Source organism: Zootoca vivipara, chromosome 1 (genome assembly GCF_963506605.1).
Source record: "Zootoca vivipara chromosome 1, rZooViv1.1, whole genome shotgun sequence".
Classification (NCBI taxonomy): domain Eukaryota; kingdom Metazoa; phylum Chordata; class Lepidosauria; order Squamata; family Lacertidae; genus Zootoca; species Zootoca vivipara.
This window is the reverse complement of record NC_083276.1, coordinates 105,541,667-105,564,262: the sequence shown is the minus strand read 5'-3', so window position 1 is coordinate 105,564,262 and position 22,596 is coordinate 105,541,667. Positions and strand designations below refer to the sequence as shown.

At 41.2% G+C, this 22,596-nt stretch overlaps 1 protein-coding gene across 5 annotated transcripts in view; it reads left to right on the top strand.

Moving 5' to 3' along the window:
* Nucleotides 1-22,596, top strand: part of CCDC148 (coiled-coil domain containing 148) — a 103,039-nt gene that overhangs the window by 32,658 nt on the left and 47,785 nt on the right. For 4 of the 5 annotated variants that reach the window (XM_035132036.2, XM_035132025.2, XM_060280036.1 and 1 more), the window contains exons 2-8: nucleotides 1,566-1,628; nucleotides 2,587-2,708; nucleotides 7,819-7,922; nucleotides 9,331-9,404; nucleotides 10,523-10,677; nucleotides 11,064-11,159; nucleotides 11,255-11,436. In XM_035132036.2, coding sequence (XP_034987927.1) covers nucleotides 1,574-1,628; nucleotides 2,587-2,708; nucleotides 7,819-7,922; nucleotides 9,331-9,404; nucleotides 10,523-10,677; nucleotides 11,064-11,159; nucleotides 11,255-11,436 — 788 coding nt within the window. In that variant the 5' untranslated portion in view covers nucleotides 1,566-1,573. Of the gene's footprint in view, nucleotides 1-1,565; nucleotides 1,629-2,586; nucleotides 2,709-7,818; nucleotides 7,923-9,330; nucleotides 9,405-10,522; nucleotides 10,678-11,063; nucleotides 11,160-11,254; nucleotides 11,437-22,596 lie in introns of those variants that run through there. The other variant, XM_060280037.1, reaches the window with a different exon arrangement.

Genomic DNA, 22,596 nt, shown 5'->3' with positions numbered 1-22,596 from the left:
TTTGGGGTTTATTGTGACCATACTCTTTAAATGCATTGATTCAAGTTTCAGTTCCAAAATGTATGGCATTTATAGTACATACAGTCCTGTAGTGCAGTAAGCCCCACTGATTTCAGTTAATCATAAACAAGTGAATGTATGGTTTATTTTAGGAAATACCATTATACACCCCACCATTCCATTATGTTTGCATTGCTTGAGGATAGCTACAACAATTAAAAACAAAAGATCATAAAAATGGAAATGGACTTGGCACATAAAACAAAGGTCTGCCTGACTCTTCTACATGCTTGCCATATCCTGGAATTTTAAACTAATGGGTTGAGAGGGAGTAAGAAAGGGGGCCCAAGGGATAACGTATTCCACAATCTGAGGATGTCCTCTCTCTTGTTCCAGCCAATTGTGCCTAAGCCCCGGGCAGGACTTGGTGATGGGGTTCTCTGGTAAAACTCAGGGCGTGAATAGGCTGGTAGACAGGAAGACTGTCTCCAGGTAGTCCTGATGCAATTCCTATAGGGCTTCACAGGTTAATCTTTAGTACTTAGAATTGTATCCGCAAACAAATTGTTACAGAAGAGGACCAATATGTTCCCATGGTCAAATGCCTACCAGCATCATTGCTGATGCATTTTGTACAAACCGAAGGTTCTGAAGACTCTTCAAAGGCAGGGTGTAGTAATACAACCTGGGTGTAGTGAATGCATGAGTTATTCTGGCTAGATCTATCTTCTTAGGAGTGGGAATAGCTGGTAAACAACCAGCCTAAGCTGCATAGACACCCTTGGCCACAGCTACTCTCTGGACATCCAGAGGCAAAGCCAGATTCGGGAGCACTCCCAAACTGATTTTCAAGAGGAGTGCTCCCTCATTCAAAACCAGCTTAATCTCAGTTACATCAATATCTCTCCTGACCAGGTGTGTATCTGTTTGGTCTGGATTAAGGATCAGTTTATTAGCCCTCATCCAGACCACTATTTGACCCAATGTTTCACCTACACATCCAGCTGAAGAAAACCCAGATTCATAAATCCACAAACAGAAAGTAGTCTCTGGTTGGTGGTATAGCCTTAGCAGCATGAGATATGAAAAACTTTTGTTTACATTCTTGCTTCCTTGCAAGTGCAAGTAGCTTTATAAGTAGCTTTTATTTAGCATTGGATTGTAACATCAGTGCAAATTACTGTGCTTCACAGTATTTGATTCCCACATGGCTACTAGGGTTGTGAATGTATGCACATGTACGTGGGAGTATGGCTTTCTGGATTCAGTGGGAGTTGTGGCCCAGGAAATATTAGTAGAATCAAACTGAAAGTCATTTTAAAACAAACAGCTCTTTATTATGCAAGTATAACATTACCTTTGATTGGGCTTTTATAAGCTTTATCCTTAAAAAATATATACATGGCTGCTGTAATACTTGTCCTTAGAATCCGTTTCATATGATGAGCAATGTGGAATTCTATGAACAGGGAACACACTAGACAAAGAAGCCCCTATACAAAAAACACTTGAATGTGACTCTCTCTTTCTAAATTATTATAAATAATTTGCTTTTTGTTCAACAGGTGTTAAGATGAGTGGAAGGGCCCTTCGAGGATTTACTACCTCTCCCAGGAGTAGCGATATAGGTAGACTTTAAAAATCCATTTCAATGTTCCATTTCCACTGTTTGTGTCACAGCTTGCCTTGCTCAGTATTAGTCAGCTGTAGTAGTTACACAGAGATTACCGGTATTACATAGAGTTTATGTGGAGTCCATGGTTTATGAGATTTATCCTATAATTCTGTGCTCTGGTTTATAGGAAACTTATCTGACATTGCTTGATTAAGTTGTTTCTACTTTTGTGGGTGGATACTTGCTTCCCACAGTGGCAGCAGTCAGTCTCTCTTTCTCTCTGTGATGAACAGAGGCATCATGGGGTTTGGCAGGAGTCCTGTTCTTGCAATGTTTAGCAGTGGAAGGACCATAGTTTAGGTGTACAGCATCTGCTTTGCATGCAGAAGGTCCCAGGTTCCATCCCCAGCATCTACAAGTAGGTTGGGAGAGAACCATACCTGAAATCCGGAAAAGTCATTGCTAGTCAGTGTAAACAGTAGTGAGCTAGATGGACCAAAGATCTGATTCAGCATAAGGCAGCTTCCTATATTCTTTACATTCTAATTAGCAGATAGTTAAGTATGCAAGCCACTGTCTAAGTGACCCAAATGGCTGTTAGATTTTTCCCTCATGCAAGCAGAGGTCCATACTGAGCCTACAAGCCTTGAACTGATATAGATGTATATGAACTATAATATGTAACAGTTCATTCCTTAGGTGAGTGTTGATATTTCTCTAGCTTCACAGGCCTGGCACTTCAGTTCAAGTATTGGGTCACTGAGACAGTGACTTGCATGAAATATTTATTTGTATTTTTCAGAAAAAAACAAAAAGCGCCATGTGTTGTCTTTCCTATTCATGTTTTGTTATAATTGCAATGGAGTAACTTTGTTTTGTAAAAGAGAAAGTTCTTTTGTTCTCATTGTGTTTCAAAACACATAACGGCTGGAGACTTTATTCATGTTTGAATTGTTTCATGCTTAAACTAGAAGGTTTGGTGGTTCGTATGAAAAATGGCCTTAAGAGTTCCAAGTATAAACCTGTTGACTATGAGCAGCTACTTGCAATGACTGAAGCCAAGAAATTGGAATCTGCTAACATCCTGTTAAAGGTAAGTGTTGTGATTTCTGATGGATGTAGAATGCAACTTTAAATGTTGAGGGGAAAAGTGTCATAGGAGCTGGTGGTTGATGTATGCACAAGGAGATTCTGCTGTCCATAAGTAAAGGTACTGAAAAAATATATAAAGTGAATAATGATGGCTAGATATTGGGTAGCAGAATTAACTGTTAAATGGCTAACTGCAAAGGGACCAAGTTTACCTCTCATGGCTAGTTTACAGGAGTGAGGTGGACATGATTTGAGCAGCCACACATTGTGTTTATGGTTTGGCTTAGTGCTAAATCTAAAGCTGCAATAGTACAGATTTAGTGATTGTTGTCTTCTGCTATGAAAGGGTTTCTGCCTCTTAATACTAGCAAAGAGCTGCTAAGCCCAATGCTATGGGGGCTAGATCTAAGGCTCTATAATAGCATGAGGGGTATTTTGTCACCCATCAGCTCACCTGGGAACAGTTGCTACTCTCCCTGGGTGAACAGGGAAGTAGCAAATTGCAAAACTGTTTTTTGACTGGTTTTTACAAAGCCGATTAATAAGTGGTGGTAGCCCACAAGGCTTGGGCAGGGGGAAAGGCCTTGACAGACCAGATACATTCCCATCCTTATGGGATCCTGCCTTGTATTAAACTGTAGCAACAGCAGAGCATAATGGCTAGGGTGTGCATAACTGTAAAATTATTCACCATCATTCTTATAAATAGAACAAGTAGCCGAAGGTAAAATGAACAGTGTTCTTGTGAGTTGCTTTGAACACAAACATTACATTTAGATGGCAGTCTTATATACACTTAACTTGGGAGGAAGCTCTGTTGAACTCAAAATGGCTTGGTTCTGAGTCAACGTGTACAGAATTTCCCTGTTAGCTGATTTTATTCTGTAGTATTTTCCATACAGGTGGGACCTGCAACAAATGGTTGCAGGGTGCAGTGCTTCTGTTCAGGATTTCTGTCAGCTGGCCATGAACTTTTGCAGGATACACTGCTCCATTCTCCATCCCTCGCAGGTTTTCCATTCCGTACCCCAATAGTGAGTCACCATTCTAGTACCCGGGTATCTGGGCACATAAAAATGTGGTTCAAGGTTGCCAGTGTAAGTCTGACAGTCTTACAAGCACAGCAGATACTCTCACACCTCCAATGTTAGGATCATCCCATCATAGCAACAGTTTTGGTGGTCCCAATACAGCACAAAATACATTCAAACATCTGTGTAGGTGCTGGGAATGGTTTAGGAAAGAGGGAATCTGCAGACTGGAGCTGCTTGGCTGGCCCAGGGACTTCATATGCTGCAGCAAAATTGTGGCTATTTTTTTTAAGAGTATGCCAATGGTTTTGAAAATGTGTGGGTTACAGTTAGGTGGTTCTTCCCGCTTGCTAAGAGGGTGCTGTGTTAGCTGTTAGAGCAGGAAAAGACTTTTTGAGTCGTAGAGTAAAAATAATTGATAGAAATATGAACATAAAAAGAGTCCCACCTAGTCCAGCATCCTGTTCACAAGCTGGTCAACCAGCTACTTATGGGAAGACTGCAAACAGGACCTGAGTGCAACAGCCCTCTCCCCACTTGTGTTCCTCATCAAGCGGTATATAGAGTCAAACTTACTCTGATACTGAAGGCAGTACATAGGTTTCATAGCCAGTGTTAGAAACTGAGATATAAAAGCTAGGAGCTAAATTGCACCTTAAACCTAGGTTATGGGCACAACAACGGAATGTCTAGACGGTGTTTTTTTTTAAATAACAAGAATGCAAAGCTGAAAGTGAATGAACTGCAGCTAAAACATTATGTTCGTTTTTCACATGGTCTGTTCCTTCCCCTGCCCACTCCACCAATATTCTTAAGTGGGTCTCCTCTCCAGTCTTCAGAGAGTAGCTGGAAGTGGGGAGGCAGAAAAAGGTCCTCCTTTCCTTCCACTCTGCAGTTTTAATCTGAAATCTTAGGCACAGTACTGCACCCAGAGCTCAGAAACTGCTCTCGCTAATGAAATTCGTTGTCGCAAGCTGCACCTAGAACAATGAGAGGTTCGAACACTGTTCATAGCTAGTAGCTATCAATAGCATTCTCTTCTGTGACTTTGTCTAAACATATTTTTAAGCCATCTAAATTGGTGGTTATCACTACAACTGGTGGGGGAATATTCCATGTGCTTTGTGAAAAAGTACTCTTTTGCCTGTTCTGAATTTTGCACCATTCAGCTTCATTAGTTGTCCCCTGGTTCTCATACTATGAGAGAGGGAGAAAAACTTCCTCTGTCCATTTTCTGCACATGATGCATAATCTTTTACACCTGCTCACTGTTATTGTAAACTAAGCCCCAGTTGCTGATTTGTTTCTGCCTCAGAACCATTCTGATTTCTGAACTTTTTCTAGATCTGCAAAAGCCTTTCTGAAGTGTGGCAACCAGAACTGTAAACAGTATTCCAAATGCACAATATGTTTGTATAACAGTATTATGATATTGGCAGTTTTATTTTCAATCCCTTTCCTACTGATCCCTACTATGGAATGTGCCATTTTCACAGCTGCTGCACACTGGCTGACATTTTCATTGGATGATCTGCCATGATTCCAAAATCTCTTCCCTGGTCAGTCACTGCCACTTCAGACCACAGAAGTGTGTATATGAAGTTAGGATTTTTTGCCCCCATCTGAATCACTTTTCACTTGTTTCGATTGAGTATAATACCCATTCACTCAGTATGAAGAGATCCTTTTGGAGATCCTCACAAAATTTTTTGTCCTTGCTACTCTAACACTAGCAAACATGGCCACCTCAATTCTTGCCCCAACTCCAGATAATGTATGAACAAGTTAAAAAGCAGAGGCCTTCCATTGTGAGAACTGACAAATTATTACCATTCTCTGCTTTCTGTTCTTTAATCAGTACTGTAACTGTCCGCTTATTTTATGGCTGCTAAGCTTACTCTGGAGTTTTTGGTGAGGGGCTTTATCAAAAGCTTTTTGAAATAAGTAAACAAACACATGGTGTCTCTCCCAAAATGTCTCTGGCACGTCATGGGCAACCGTGCTTCATGATGCTGACCCCATCAGTGCTGTTTGTTTTTTTGTAAGTGTGCTAAAGCCATTTCCTGGAAACTTTAATTTGCTGGCTCTGTTGGTTTTGTGCTTGCAGGGGCAAAGTACATATTATTTTTGATTCATACATGCAAGAAAAGAGAAGGAGCTAGAGGCAACATTTGCGTCCAGATACCTGCTTCTTTAGGAAGGCTTTTTAAGAATACCTCCATATTTCTAGGCTTTTCTGTTTTTCTTCTGCATTAGCCAGTGGGATGAGAGAATGAGCTATGGTGAGGGACACACTTCAAATTATACAGTATTTTCCTGTTTCCATTCATAGTTCTTGGCGTTTGCCAGTCATGTAACTGTGTCCCAAGATTGTATACCTCTGAGTAAGAGTTGCCATGAATCACGAGTGGAAGAGAATTATTGCCCTCAAATCCTGCTTGTGAATTTCCCATAGGCATCTAGTCAGCCAGTGTGAGGACAATAATGCTAGTCCTAGGATCATATGCTGTAGGGGGGGAAATGTGCCTGGTTGTTTTTTTAAGGAGTGTGTCATTTTAAAGCAACCATGGAAGTATAGAAAAGAGAGAGAGAGCAATAGAAAAGAGAGAGAGCAATAGTCAAGTCGCAGTGATAATGGAGAGCTCTAAACATTTCCCCCCATGGGGAAAATAATGACATCACACTACTTTTGTTGGAACTGGAATGTGTCATTTCTGCAGATGCTCTGTTTGTTACTTAAGCTGTAAAGTGCATATATCGTGCCAGGACTGGATGTGTTTTCGCTGTCCCCATAAGCATATCCCAATGGCTGCTGCAATTAGCTCTAGTACTCATGCCAGTTCACGCTGTTTCCCTTGCAAGTTGTCACTGATCCCCTCCCTGCCGGCTCTACAGACAGAGACATTACAGTCTGCATGAAAGATTAGCAGCGTCAGCACACTGAGAATCCTTGTGCCAAAGCAGAACATACTTTTAGCATGGACACAAAGATCCCAGCAGAGGAGTTGTGTTTCTGCTTTATAGCTGAATTGCCAAATCAGCACTGCAGGAAGTTCCTGGGTAGAAGGCAATGGTTTGGGGAGCTTTGCACAATCTCTACATGGTGCTTCCCACCCCATAGACAGGTCTGAATGCCAAATGCATTACCACATATTTCCCGAGTAACACGCTTCCACATGATGTTTCCAAGGGGAAAGGAGCTGGCATAATATAATAAAATATCAAAAAATAAATTTCCAAGGAAGAGAGGAATAAAACAGATAACTAGATAATAATAATTATAAGCAGTGGTTTTGGTTTAAACAGCAGAACCACACTTATACCATTAACATGCAGTAAATGTCAAAGTGCAAATTTATAGATGGGATCCCGATTTATAGTTTTGATTTGATTTGAGCCAAAAGAAAAGCTGGAAATATTTAAGCCAGCTTTCCCCAACCTGGTGCCCAAAGATGATGTTGACCTTAAAACTCCCATCAGCCCCAGGCATCATGACCAATAGTCAGGGATGATGGGAGCTGTAGTCCAAAACCTTTGGAATGCTCAAGGTTGGATAAGGCTGTTATAACCCATGACCGCTTAGTTATTGGTTACTTGCTGGGTTTTGTTTTGTTACACTGTTCTAGGTGTTTGGTTGGAAGACATACCATGTTGGTATATTTATAGGCACTTTAAAAATAATATTTTGGCTTTCTTTGAAATAAACATAAATTGGTGGTGAGTGAACAGGTAACTTATTACTTTCTTGGTTTCTACACATAAATAGTGGACTAGATTACTAACATTTGCGAGTTTTGTGTTACACTTGAATGGCAGCTGGTGGCTGGATTTGCAAAGCTGAGAGCAGCAGCTGGTACAGCATGAGGTAGAGTGGGGCAGTGTATAAATGGCCTTTGTTTCTAGAACAAATTTCCTTTTAATTTAACTGTGGTTCTGATTATTCATGAGCCATTTACCTACAGGAGCAACCAGAGCCTTGTCTTTGAAGAAACAATTTTAGAGGGCCGCAGAACTCATATTATATTTATATAAAATTATAAAATTATTATACTTATATTTAAATAAAAAAATTCTACCTAGATTAAAAAGACTGAACACGCTTCAAAAATCAACAAAGAACAAATGCTGCAGAAGCGGCATAACCAAGCGTGGTGGCCAGAGCACAAAAGACTGCATAGAAGCCGGTAAGAAAGTTTGATCAAGCAATTCAGAAATTGATAGTACAAGGCTAAGGTGCAGCAGGCATAGCTTAACAGGTATCTGTTAAAAGATAATTGAGCATATAATGGTTGGTGAATTTTAGCCTTCTGAAAACATACCAAATGGAAATATCTTGTCATGTCAGAATTAGTAGGGGAGGGGAGATGGAAGATCTGATTTGCATACCACTTCTGGACAGTAAATGGATTGACACCACATATTGGGATACGGAGACAGGATGGCTGCTGTAGCAAATAGTCTACCACTGTTGAGAGCAATAGAATGCTGCAACCACAGCGATGTTCCTGTGATATTGTGAGGAGCCGGAAAAGTGGAAATGACTTTTGGAGAAGGAGGGACCTGGGTAGCATGTTATGCTTCCGAAGGACAGGGTCACCAGTATATGAGAATGGACTTGAGCACAGGTTGGTGCTGGAAATTGCAGCAGCAGATTGGGCTGGCCGAGGTCATTCTGAGAACTAGGAAGTGAGACTTCTTGCAGTTCATAGTAGTAGGCTATAGATAGATTTCCCACCTGAAGAGACTTCTAGAGAACAAAACTGATTTATGGTGGGACGGGGAGCAGAAAAGCCTAGAAAGTGAACATAAGCCAGAAGATTGTATTGCTCCCAAAACATATTGTTCAGGAGAGAGACAGGATCCTTGACATTTCAGTCCTATAACTGCTCCTACACATCTTTTGATAAGTCATGTAAGGGAACTTGAGCACAGACAAGGCTTTTCACAACCTAGATTGAATCTTTGGATGGTCTGATTCAGTACCGAGGCAAGAAAGGAGGCGCTAGAGGATGCGAGAAGGTGGTAATGTTCTTCCATTTCAGCCAGGAGGTTGAAGCTGGGTAGTTGATACAGGACAAGTGAAGATACTAGATGTGAGAAGTTAGGAGTTAGATACTAGGATGAAATATAGATGTGCACCTGGCAATAGGGGCCCAGATTGAGTCAAATATGGGTTTGTTGCATTTTGTACCAGGATTCTGGTGTACGAAAGGCATAGCAAAATGGGGAGTGAATACAGAAGAAGCATTATGGCCAAGGCGTAAGGCGAAGGCATAAGGCCTAGAAATAATTCAGCCCCCACCCCAAAACAATTCAAAGAATAAGGGAGAAAGAGAACTTTGGGGGTGGATACAGTGTACAAAAAGTGGTATTGGCACTGGAAATACTGTACTGAAAACATTTTAGGTGGACTAAATGAACTGTTTCACTTGAGAAATACTATTCTAGTTCCTGGGAATCCATTGGTGAATATTTCAGTTCACTTTCTTGAAGTTGCATTTAAGTGAATGACTGGCCTTGGCTTTTTTTCTTCTGTTTGGTCTGTGGATATGCAGGAAATGAGTCTGTCTGAACCAAAATTCTTCATTTTAGGAAAAAACTAGAATCTGAACTACAAAACTTCTTTGATGAAGGAAGTGAATGGCTTTTGGACTTGTGGGGCTTCAGTAAGTACTTTCTCATATTATTTCTTGATTAAGCCAGGTCTTTATAAATATTTATATGCTGATGGATTCAAAGTAAAATTGCACATGAATAATGTAACTTAATATTATGAGATGGAAGGTTTTGTCACCTCCAAACCCATTCAGTTTGTCATCCTGGGTGCTTTTGCTTGGACAGAAAAAAACAAACCCTGGCTGTGATGAGATGTCTTTTTTAATAATAATAATAATAATAATAATAATAATAATAATAATAATAACAAATTATTATTATTATTATTAATACCCCTCCCATCTGGCTGGGTTACTCATAACTGTGGAGTTGAGAGGGTAGGCGAGCCAAAAACTAAGGGAAACTACATCTCTAGTGCTGTTTCTCATAGAATCATAGAATTATAGAGTTGGAAGGGATCCTGAGGGTTATCTAGTCCAACCTCCTACAATCCAGAAATCTCACTAAAGCAGGGGTCCCCAAACGTACCCGGCTTTGGGCCGGATGCCCGCCGCGCCAATTGTGTGGCGGGCCGGAGGGTGGGGGAGCGCGTGGCTGTGCGTGCCCATGCGCATGCACAAACGCTATTTCTGGCACACTCCCAACCTGGAAAGCACCGGAAATAGCTTGTGTGCATGTGCAGAAGCCTCCTCCGACCCGGAAGTACACCGGAAATGACGCTTGCGTGTGCACACAAGCTATTTCTTTCGCTTTGGTGGGTTGGAAGTCGGCAGCCGTGCATGGGTCCGAGTAGTTTTGTGTTTACCCCACAGCATGCCCCTGGAAAACACTCTCTTTACCACTGAATCAGAACAAGCAGCAATCTGCAAAAAACCCAATTGCCATTTGGTTCAATTCATCAGTCAGCCATGGGTTTTCCTGGGGAAAAGCGGTGTGGCAAACAGAGACTTGGACAAGCTTTGAGTGATGGAGTCCTCTTCCAATGGCCATCCGCAGGATTACCAAAAGGAGATGGATAGGCAGGAATACTGTGCTCACTCTGTTTTATTATTTGACAAGCCTGTTGTTGTTTTTTAATTAAGATAATTAATTTGCTGGAAAAGGCACACAAATAATTAATTGTCTTAAACACAAGCAACATTCCTAATTTGTATTTAATTTATTGTAGAGTATCAGTTGTCAAAGGATCTGGAAACATTCCAAGCAAACACAGTACAACCTATTTGGCAGCTTAGGGAAGATTTAAGGTACCGCCTGTTGGAATGGCAGGCCAACCACCAAAGCCCAGAATATCAATTTAACCCAGATGCAGTGTTGGAACAGGTTTGTTTGTTTGCTTGTGTCACCTATGTCCATATTTTCTTGTTCTGCAGATAGGAATGCAGAACCTGTTAAACAGAATTATGCCATTGGGGAGAGCCAGTCTGGATGGTGGCTAGAGTGTTGACCTGGGGCCTTGGGAGGGCCAGCTTCAGATCCCCACACTGCCAGAAAGCTCAGTAGCTGACCTTGGGCCAGTCATATAAACACACACAACCTGATCTGCATGGCAAGTGAGGCAGATCCTCACGGTGAAGATAAAGCTGGTGGGGAGAAGCTTCCTGAGCTTATTGAAGTGGGTTGGTGGGAGAATAAAAATGGAATGTATGAAGTAGTGAGAAATGCCAGCCACAATGATGCTTTTATATCACAATATTTCACAAAATCAGGTTGCATTTGTGAAGGAACAACAGAAAGTAGTTTTGAAAAAACTTAACCTGGAGAAAGAAGCTTTGGAACGAGAGCTTGAAGAATGCACCAATGAAGTAAGAATATGAAGACATTCATTTGTTTGAATTTTATTGCATGAACAAGAACTCTACCAAATTTACTGGTTAATGACTTCTGATTTTTATTGTAGGCATTGGCATGTTCTTCAGAAGAGAGGCCTGCACTTTTTTGCGAGATTCCACCACAGTTATTGGCCTTGGAATGCCCGTATCCTGATTTGAAGGCTTCAGTGTTGACAGAATTTCACAAACTGGCAGATGAATATTGGTTGAAGTTCCAAGAGATTGATCAAGACTTAAAAGTCATATCAAGGTAATAGAATCTGATGTTGTGTTTCTTCAAGGGCTAGGCAAAAGGTTTGGGTATTGAAGTCTTCTGATAGGGGGGTCGCATTTACATTACTTTTCTTTTGTTCAACACAATGCATAGTTGACTTTCTGCCCAGCTCTAGGGGATTAAATAGTCAGTAACTGTTTGCACAGCTGAGAGAACTGTCTCTTTCTAAAATGCCTTGTCTCAAACAATAAGCGAAATATTCAAGAGGGTTAAATCACCAGAAGTATGGTCTGTGATAAATGCCTTTGTGTTTGCTATGAATGCAATGCTTTCATTCCACACCTGCTTTTGTAAATATGCTAATTCATACTGAAATTATTATTATTACTATTTTACTTGTAGAAATCTGCATCAGTTGCTCATACAGTGGTGCCTCGCAAGACGAAATTAATTCGTGCCGCGAGTCGCTTCATCTAGCGATAATTTCGTCTTGCTAAGCGCGGGTTGCCGCGGCAAAACAAAAACAAAAAAAGACCGCCGAAAAACTTTGTCTTGCGAAGTGCGGCCATTGAAAACTTTGTCTTGCGAGTCACCAAAAACATTGCAAGACGCTTTCGTCTAGTGAGTTTTTCATTGCGCGAGGCATTCATCTAGCGAGGTACCACTGTACAACTATTAAATCTACACCTTTGCATCTTTGCACTAAGAAGTGCAGTCTTCTCAGTTTTACGATCCTGTGTTTATATGCAGAGAGGCAGGCATGATGGAAAAAGCCTAATCCAATGTAGTGTGACTTAGTTGCTGTCACAAATTCAGGGACTTGAACCATAATAGTTCAAATAACTTTTTAATATTAGGCAAGTTTGTCATTTCTACTACCCCAGTCTCCTATTTCTGGAATACAAATATGAACTGCGAGTACATTTTTATATTGATGTTGTACAAACAGGACTACTTCTGTGGCCTTTTGAATGGTGGCATTTGATAATCCCCAACATGAAGAATGGGACCCAGGTGGCGCTGTGATTAAACCACTGAGCCTAGGGCTTGCTGATCAGAAGGTCGGCGGTTCGAATCCCTGTGACGGGGTGAGCTCCCGTTGCTTGGTCCCAGCTCCTGCCAACCTAACAGTTCGAAAGCACGTCAAAATGCAAGTAGATAAATAGGAACCGCTACAGCGGGAAGGTAAACGGCGTTTCCATGTGCTGCTCTGGTTTGCCAGAAGCGGCTTTGTCATGCTGGCCACATGACCTGGAAGCTATACGCCGGCTCCCTCGGCCAATAATGCGAGATGAGCGCGCAACCCCAGAGTCGGTCACGACTGGACCTAATGGTCAGGGGTCCCTTTACCTTTTAACATGAAGAATGAATTGAATTAACAGCTTGAAATCCCGTTTTCTAATATGTTCTTTTTCATAGCCTACATGCATACCAGTTGACTGCTGGAACAATTAAAGCATGCTGGCTTGCACCTAAAATGAGTCTTTATACTACCTTAGGAGCATCACCAAAGCCTCTAGTCATGCATCCCATGTGCCTTTTGTGTACTAAAGCATTTTTTATCCACTTAGACAAGAGGGCAATTGTGACATTAACAATTTCTGCATGGCTGTATCCATAAAAGGGTCCTAAGAAGAACACTTAGTCTTCAAATAAGTGCCTAGGACATTCCAATATTTCTTCATGATATGGCAATAAATGTTCAAGCCCTTTCAGTTTACTATCTAAATATTTGGTGTGTTCAATCAATGTAATATGCTTGACATCTTCCATCACAGTCATAATGCTTGACCTCAAAATCATGTATATATGGCCTCTGGTTTGTTCTTTTATGTAATCAGACTTTAAAAACTCACAAACCTTTGGAATCAACCAGACTTCTCCAACATGGTGCCCTCTAAATATTTTGGAGTACAGTTACCATAATCCCTGACTGCTAGCCACATTGGCTGGGGTGGTGTGAGTTGTAGGTCATAATCTCTGGAATGTATTAGATTGGGGAAGGCTGGTGAACTAGTGGTCTGCCTGTGTAAGACAGCTTCATGTGCTTACCCTCTTTGTATGCTTTCACATCCCTTCCTTAACCTCTGTAATTCCACTGTAAATTTCTTTCCTACAAATGACGCCTTGGCTGTACAGTATCACACACAAAACCGGGATGTAAAAAACGGCATGCTTGTTACTGTCACATCCCAGAAACGCAACAAGGGAAGGCATTGTTTCCTTGTGTATAAGTGCTGGAACCATTATGTCACTTCACGTGCTGTCACTGCACGGTGAAGCAGAGGACTGGGTTGTGAATGTTCCTGGTGTCATGGAAGGCTTAGAGCAAGGGCAGGGAAAACTTTCTTTTGCTAAGAGTCCCATTCCTTCCAGGATAATCGGCCAGGGACTGTATGCTAGTGGATCAGAGTTAAACATTGGCAAAGTGCACAACATTGCAGAACTGCACAACGTGCGTACACACACACACACACACACACACACTTCACTCCCATCTCTGTTTTGACTCCCTCCATCAGCACAAGTTAGATCTGATCACTTGTAGTGGCCTGTCCGTCTCTTTACTTTTAAAAAAATTCTTTCCCCTTTTCATAATTCTGTTCATTTTTGGTTTCATCCATTTCAGTTTCCTCCCCCTGGATGCCTCCATGCCTGGTTTTCTCCTTCAGAGCTTCACTGCTAGGTCCCCCCATCCCCCAGGCTCACCGTATTGCAGTCACAACACCCTCTGTTCTACCTCTGTCTCTCTGTGACACACACACACAAACACACTGCATAAGAAGAAGCAGTTTGGGAGGCCTGGTGAGGAAGAGTGGGCCTGCAGCATCTGGAAGATCACAGATTTCCCCACTGCTGACTTAGAGGATGCACCAGTTAAGAAGCTCAACAAAACCAATATTGTCTCTCTCAAACAGGAACCAAAAGCGCACAGAAAACTCATTGACTCTACTCAGATGCCATGAAGTCCAGTGCCATGTAGCTACTAATTGCGCTATCCACACAATGGAAAAACATCACTATAGCTTTCATGTAGAAATTCCATTGCTTCTGTCACTGTTGAAAGTTGCCAGAAGGAAAGCTGCCGCAAGAAAAAGAAATATATTTTGGGAATTGGGGAGATCTTTGCTTCAAATGTTAGTGAACAGGAGCTGTGGAAAAAGGAAAAGAAACACCAGACACAGGGCAAAGTTCGCTTCATGGGTTTTTAAAATATGCCTTATACCTATCATGTTAAATATTTTCCCGAAAAAATTGTTTCATATAGGTTTTGTCTCCCAGCCATACATCTTGTAAAAGCCAGAGTAAACCTTAAAACAAAACAAAACAAAACAAACTTATGAAGATTTTGAGCAAGCATAGGAAGTTGTTAAGCGCCAAACAAAATTAAAACCGTATCTACAGTATCTGATTATGAAGTCATCATAGATTAGCTTAACTTGCAAAAGCAGCTCCTGAAGATCTCCAGTCTGACTTGGGTTTTTTATAGGAATTCTAAACAGCTACTACCGCTGCTGCTGCTGCTACTACTACTACTACTATTACTTTATTACGGTATTTATACCCCTCCCATCTGGCTGGGTTTCCAGTACATACTGTATTTTTCTTCAGAAGTGGGGAAAAAACCAATACCAAATACAGTGGATGGATTTGGGGGGTGTATTCAGTGCTTTTTAAAAAGAAAAATAGGTGTCGGTACTCACCATAAAGCAAGTGCCACACTTTTTATCAACATCAAAAGAGGTGTACCATTGAGTACCCCCTGAAAAAAGCACTGGGTGTACTCCTTTTTTAAGTACTGTGACGACAACAACAAAAGCACTGTTATGTATTGCATCACATAATAGAATATTAAAAAGTGCAGTCCTGTACATTACTTGGAAATAAGTCTCACTTGGCATGAAGGGGAAAGTATATTTAGGATTACAGCCTTGCAAACCTATACATGTCTATTCCAGTGGGTCTTACCCCCCAAGTAAGTGAGAATAGGATTGCTGCCTCAATTGAAATAGAGGAAGTTCAGCTGAAATTGACAGGATATATTTTAAAGTAAATAGGATGGCAATTTTGGTAGATGTTTTGCATGGATATCAATGCAAAATAGTAATGATAATAACATTAAGACCAGCAGTATATAGTGCTAAGGAGTATGATATTCTGCTTAGAGTAATTGATGCTGTTGCAATCAGAGAGAAGCTGTGTCAGACATAAAAAGCACCAAGTCTAATCTGGTGGAAAAGCCACTCAACTGTGATTTAATTAGTATTTTTAAAATATCCTAATAGAATAAAACTGTGTAGGAGACAGAGGTGCTTCACCCATTACAATAAGAGGCAAAAAGTTGAAACTTCAGCATACACACACCCACACACCATTTTTGCTGCTGCTTTTAATGTGCAACACAGTCCTCCCTGGATTAAGGGAGGGAGGGTAAGAGTGGGGGTTACTAGCTTTGCCCCCTGTCACTATCTCTGTTGCCTTCCATGAGATGGAATGTGACTGCAGAGGGAAACTTGCTCTCCCTGTGTAACTTCCAGACATGATTTCGGAAATCAGTGAGTGATGATGGGGATGAAGCGGGTGGTGCTGTGGTCAAAACCACTGAGCCAATCAGAAGGTTGGCAGTTCAAATCCACGCAGCAGGGTTAGCTCTCGTTGCTCTGTCCCAGCTCCTGCCAACCTAGCAGTTCGAAATCATACCAGTGCAAGTAGATAAATAGGAAGACAGGGAGGCAAACGGCGTTTTCGTGCTCTCACAGTGTTCCATTGTGCCAGAAGTGGTTTAGTCATGCTGGCCACATGACCTGGAAAGCTGTCTGTGGACAAACGCCGGCTCCCTCAGCCTGAAAAGCAAGATGAGCACTGCACCCCATAGTCACCTTTGACTGGACTTAACCATCCAGGGGTTGAATGTCAGGTTTCAGGACAGGGTTCACATACTCATAATTTCTTTCCCCTTTAGCTTGATTATTTAACCCTGAGAACAAAAGCTTGAGTAGGACTAAATAGCACTTTAGACTTTTAAAAATTTAGGTCTTAGGGTGGGTGACTACTTAGATTCTCCATTCTGTCCACAAGAGATGTCCTTTGATTTTCAGAGAGGACTGTGTTGCCGATTACACAAAATATCAAAAATGAAGGGCTCTTGTCATTTCACTACAGTACAGAAGGCTGAATACATTTTCATGCCTTGGATGAGAAAACACAACTGGTGTCCCCATGGTAGTAAAAATATAATAAAACCTTTGGGGTGATAAAAACCTTTTTGCCTGAGGTGTGCTGTCTTCTGGTACCTCTAGGCTTGCAATTTGATCAAACATCCTGCATTTACAGCCAAATGTAAGTAATAGACATAGTGCATCACCATTAAACCTTGCAGGCAGAAAAGATAACACAAAAACAAATTCTCTTTTCTGGATTGGGGAACATGCACACACACAAAAGAGTGCTGGGCATGTGGTTTTGGGGGGCAGCAATTGACGGTTTTCTACAAAGTCCTTGCCCAGCCCTGCCCCCACTTCTTCCCATGAATTTTCCAAACCATGTAAGTCCCTTCTGCTAGGGCTTCTTCACAGCATTATTGCAATAGTGCTGCTGCAGCTGCTCTTCCTCCAAAGCAGAGTAGGCCTAAATCATAATGCCAGGGCAAAACGCTGAGATACAGCCGCACATAGGATAAGACCAAATTTTTTGTAGTATGCTACCGACTATGCTCTTGAAGCCAAATTTTCGTTGGCAACTAACCTATGTCAACAGATGGCTGTGTTTGGATGATCATACATTGGCTTAATATGCTGAGATAGGAATGAGCCTTTTGGCTGCACACACAGCCTCTTGTTCTTCTTTTGGTCTGAGCATGCAAACAAGCCCAGAAACTTGCCATTAACTATAGTTTCCCATTTTCCCAAACCAGGAAACTATGGTTAATGGCTTCCAAACAAACTGGAATATTAAGTCAACTTCAAGCCATAGCTTAATATCCTGTCTGGTTCCAAAGCTGGTTCCAACGAAATGAGAAACAATAGTTAATTGGGGGGGGGGGAAATCCTGGTTTGTTTACTTCCATCACAAAAGGAGGAGCAAAGGGGGCAACATGCCCCTCATTAGGCACATTCATATCAGTGCTTATTTAGCTGAGGTATGATCAATTTAATCAGCCCACTGTTGACATCACTGTTCTGGAAAAAAATCAGTGTAATAAATGATGTCTCTGGTATCTAAGCTGCTTCCAAATTATTCATACCTCTTCTAAAGTACTTTGAACTCAGGGCTGTGTCAAGGAATTCTACTGTACCAGTTCAATAACTAGCTGTTTCTGGTACAGCAATCAACAATGACACGGTTGACATATGGGGAAGCTGACATCTCAGTTGGAGTTATTGTTGCAGTTTGTCTGGCTGCAAATTCATTGAAACGGTTCATCAAATTTACATTGTCCTACCTATTATAGAGGGTAGCAGGGGATTACAGTCTGGGGAGGGTCACTTCCCATAGGAGGTTTTTATGTTCTTTAGAGGGTGTAAAGCCAGGGATTAGCTTGGGGTAAATCTGATTCAGAGGAAATATAAAGCAGCTGCCTGCGGGTGTTTGTGTATAGGCACACTGCCAAGCTTCAGTTCTGAAACCAAATAATGGTGGTAGATTATTTTTTTCCGTAATGGAAAAATGAGAGCTATGTTCTATCTAAGTAAGTGCCAAGTTTCATATTTGAAACACATTTTTGGTGTGGTGGTGTTTTGGTTAACTCCCAATGTGTGTACATAGATCATGTTATTTAAGGTAGCACTTTCTCGTTTTGATTCTTAATGGGGATTAGCCTGATTCAGGACAGTTTGCAGTCAGCATATAGAAGCTCAGCATTTATAAACAAATAAACACATCCTAAAGATGGATGTGAAAAGAATGCCCTACTAACACTACTAAAATGTAGCTTCACACTACATTTCTTTCTTTTGGATCTTTCCCCTTAGCCAAGCAGCTCAGGGTAGTGACCGAGAAACAAGGCTACCAAATAAGCTGAGAGTGGAGAACTCCCAGATGTTTCTGAATGGTAACTCCCATAAGCCCCAGCAGGCATGTCCAATGACCAGGAATGATGTTGGTTGTAATTCAGCAAATGCAAGAAAATACCTACTTAAATGTGTGTTTTTAAGAAAGAGAGAAAAGAAATCAGAATAATATGAAAAGGGAACAGATTGGACTTGTGAATGGACACATGGGAAGCAACATGGACTGGACTTACCCGTCTACCTATCCCTAAGCAGAACTGCTTGTTATGTGGCAAAACTGAGGTCCCAAACCTGTATTTGCCCAGATGGTAAAGGATGAGGGGCGCTTGTAAGGAAAAATCAGTGGGGGAGGAGTGTGTGTGTGCATCCATGATACAGTAGTACCTCTACTTACGAATAACTCTACTTACAAATGTTTCTACTTACGAATGGAGCTCCGTCCGCCATCTTGGATGCGGTTTAGATAGGATTTTTTCTACTTACGAATTTTTAGATAGGATTTTTTCTACTTACGAATTTTTTCTCCCAATGCATTCCTATGGGATTCGACTTACAATTTTTTTTCTACTTACAAATGTGCGTTTGGAACACATTAAATTCGTAAGTAGAGGTACCACTGTATGTTTAAAGCAGGCTTGAAGGCCTTTGCAGAGGAGAATAGCAAGTTTTCCTTTAGCAAGTGTCTGGGAGTACTGTGTTTAGCTTTGTAATGTGATCTAGGTTGGATGTGGAGAACCTAGTTTCAGACTGAACTGTTTCACTACTTACATCACTTGTTGAGGCCTGTACCAGGTTTGAGGAAGCCCTGGTGAAAGTCACCACCAACCTTCATCCTGACATGTCCCCTCTCCAGCAAGGATGAGAAGAGGGGGTGGATGGCCAAAAAGATTCTTTTCTCAGGTGTAATACTCAGCCTGCTCCAACACCATTAAGAGTAGACCTATGCTTTAGGCTAGATAACAAATACTGAAAAAATGATAACAATCTGCACCATTCAATGGCTATGCAAACGACTCCCTGGAATAGAAAACCTCTAAAACCAATGAGGACAACAAAGGGTTGGCAGTGGTTTGAGATGCATGCTTTAAAAAAAAATTACGATGAGCTATAATTGTGTATGGATCCAAATTACATTTCAGCGTTGACACTAAATCTGCTCCCAATTAATACTGTCACTTGATATATTAAAATGTAATTAAAGAAACTGCTATGATTCTCGGTGCACTTTATGTCCAGGAAGATATATTGCTTTCTGGTATTATGATCTGAAAAGAAGCTCCTGTAAAGCCTCTCGCTTTGGAGAGCCATTAGACCTGCCCTTTAGGTTGATACGTTCAGTTTTAAAGTGAGAGTATGTGAAAACTGCCATAGCAGAATATTTTCCTATTCCTTTCGGCTACTTTGATTTACTTTGAGCTTTGATTTTCCAAGTATTTTAAAAAGCTGTGCACCTGACATTTGTATGTTTATTCTATTTTAAATATTTTTAGACTTTATTTAAAAATTAGACTTAGGGATGTCAAATATGTTCTATCACCACTAGGTTTGGGCCAATTTCTCAATTTCAGTTTCTCTCATTTCCAATCTTAAGTTCATTCCTCCACCTTTCTGCATAAGTTAGCATTTTTTAAAGTTCTCATGAAAATTTGTCAGCATTTTAGTACAAATTTCTCCTAATGTGCACATTTTGTATGTAATTTGGTATAATACACACAAAGCATATTTCCCCATATATTTATATTTTCTCTACATAACACATTTTGTATGCATATCCACTGATATATGCATTTCTATGCACACTTTAATATAGGTACCTGTGGTTAAGAACTTGATTTGTTCCGGAGGTCCATTCTTAACCTGAAACTGTTCTTAACCTGAGGTACCACTTTAGCTAATGGGACCTCCTGCTGCTGCCATGCCACGATTTCTGTTCTCATCCTGAAGCAAAGTTCTTAACCTGAGGTACTATTTCTGGGTTAGCGGAGTTTGTAACCTGAAGCGTTTGTAACCTGAGGTACCACTGTACGCATTTTTCTGTACATTACTTGAGTGGAGAACTACATTGCAAAATTTGAAGAATTGCAAATTTTGAAGGCTGAAAACTGAAAACAAGCGCTTGCATTTGGGACATCAATATTAGTGATTCCAGAGTTAGATACATGTCACTCAACAGAGCAAGGCCACTATTGCATCTGAAGCCTTACCACTCAGACCAGCCAACATGGAAGATGGCGGTTCGCCCCCTTCTTTAAACTGGTTCAACAAAGGGCCCAGATCTAGCTTCTCAAGCAGAACAGAGCAGCTTTGGATACAGCAGATCAATGGCTGGCTCTGCTCCACCCTCCTTCTGTAATGCCCCATTTTGGGGTCCTGTGCAGACTACAGCTGGTGGTAATCCTGTTGGTGGCTTCTCAACCACGTGTACTTTCAGTAGGCATAGCAGGGGCTTCTCAGAATGGAGCCCAGTGAAGTTCAATGGAAGGATACTCCTCTCACCTCCAGCAGTGTGCTAATCAGGGGTTAGGATGGCATTGTTAGTCAGTTTTCATAGTAGACAAGTACTTTGCTTTCTCTTCCCTGGATCTTTTGAGTGTCCTGCCTTTGTTGTGGTTCCTTGTATTCCCTCTGAATAAGTGTGCTCTGGTTAGTTCCTTGGCTAATGATACACTGTCTAGATATTCTGTGCCCTCTGTTATGCCAGTCTATTTAAGAAGCTGATTTAAACTGAGTCGGACCATTGATCTAGTTCTTATCAATTACATTGACTGGAAGAGCCTCTCAATACTTTATGGCAGCTCCATCTGGAGATTAAGCCAGGGTCCTCGTGCTTGCAAGCAGGAGGTCTACCACTGTGCTCCATTTATGTACCTCTATCTTATGTACCCCTCTTTCCTGTTGTTGAAGGCAGGCCTTATTGGGGGCATGGAACTGTGGTTCTAGTCCTTTAAATGTCTTGAGTTCTGTAGGAACTGGTTTTAGCCTGTCTTTTGGATGGATTGTATTTTGTTGTCTTGAAGTTAGCCCTGGCCTATGGCCTGTTCTATTTGGTCTCTCTGTGTATTGAATACTTTGTGAAGAAAATGAATCTAGACTGAAGGGAGCTGAACTTAAGTGTATGTCTTTTGATGGCTCTCTGAACAGAAAACAGAAACTCTATTTTTATTCTTTAAAGGCTGCTCTGCTCCAATGGCGTCACCTTTGTGTTCTAATTGACTGACTTCTTTTGTGGCCTTCCCACTTTCTTTGGTGTTTCATTTGATGGTTCTCAAAAAGAAAGAAAGAAAGAAAGAAAGAAAGAAAGAAAGAAAGAAAGAAAGAAAGAAAGAAAGAAAGAACTTCTTCATCAATGTGGCATTACTTTTGCAAAGCAGAAAACAAATAAGCCACCACTGCATTCTTACATTGCCCATTGGTAGCAAACACAGCAGACAACTGTGTAGACTGAGGGCCGAGGTGACAGCAGCAATGACTTGCCAAACCTTTACAAAGGGAAAGCTGTGCATCTTACCAACAATGATGCACTCATAAGGTCAGAGACAGAGAAGTGCTGTGCATGCTGGAAAGGGGAGGGAGGATCACACATTTTCTCTTTAATGGAAACCTCTGGAGAAAAAATGGTTCTAATCAGAGCATGCATTCTAGTCATTATGAACAAATGCCAAGACAATAGGCTATAAGGACATACAGTTTCTCAATCATTGTACGTGTTGTTGTCTTATGTCTGAGCACCATCTAATACTTAATATTTGGAAGATAATTTGTTATCAAATCCTTTTTGCTGGATCAGTAATGAAGAACAGCCTTTCCTTACTTTTTTTTCTTTTCTTTTGTTCCCAGACAAAATCCAGACATCAAATACCTAGCTTAAAATAAAAAAGGATTGTAAAAAGTACCTTAGGATAGAAATGATCCTAGGGATAATTTATTTTCATTTATATTACATCATCCTCTCATGATGTACTACAGTGCTGTGGCTGTCTAGGCACTGGGGACGCGGGTGGCGCTGTGATCTAAACCACTGAGCCATTTCAGCTTGCCAATTAGAAGGTCGGCAGTTTGAATCCACGTGACGGGGTGAGCTCTTGTTGCTTTGCCCCAGCTTCTGCCAACCTAGCAGTTCAAAAGCATACCAGTGCAAGTAGATAAATAGGTACCGCTGCGGCGGGAAGGTAAACAGTGTTTCTGT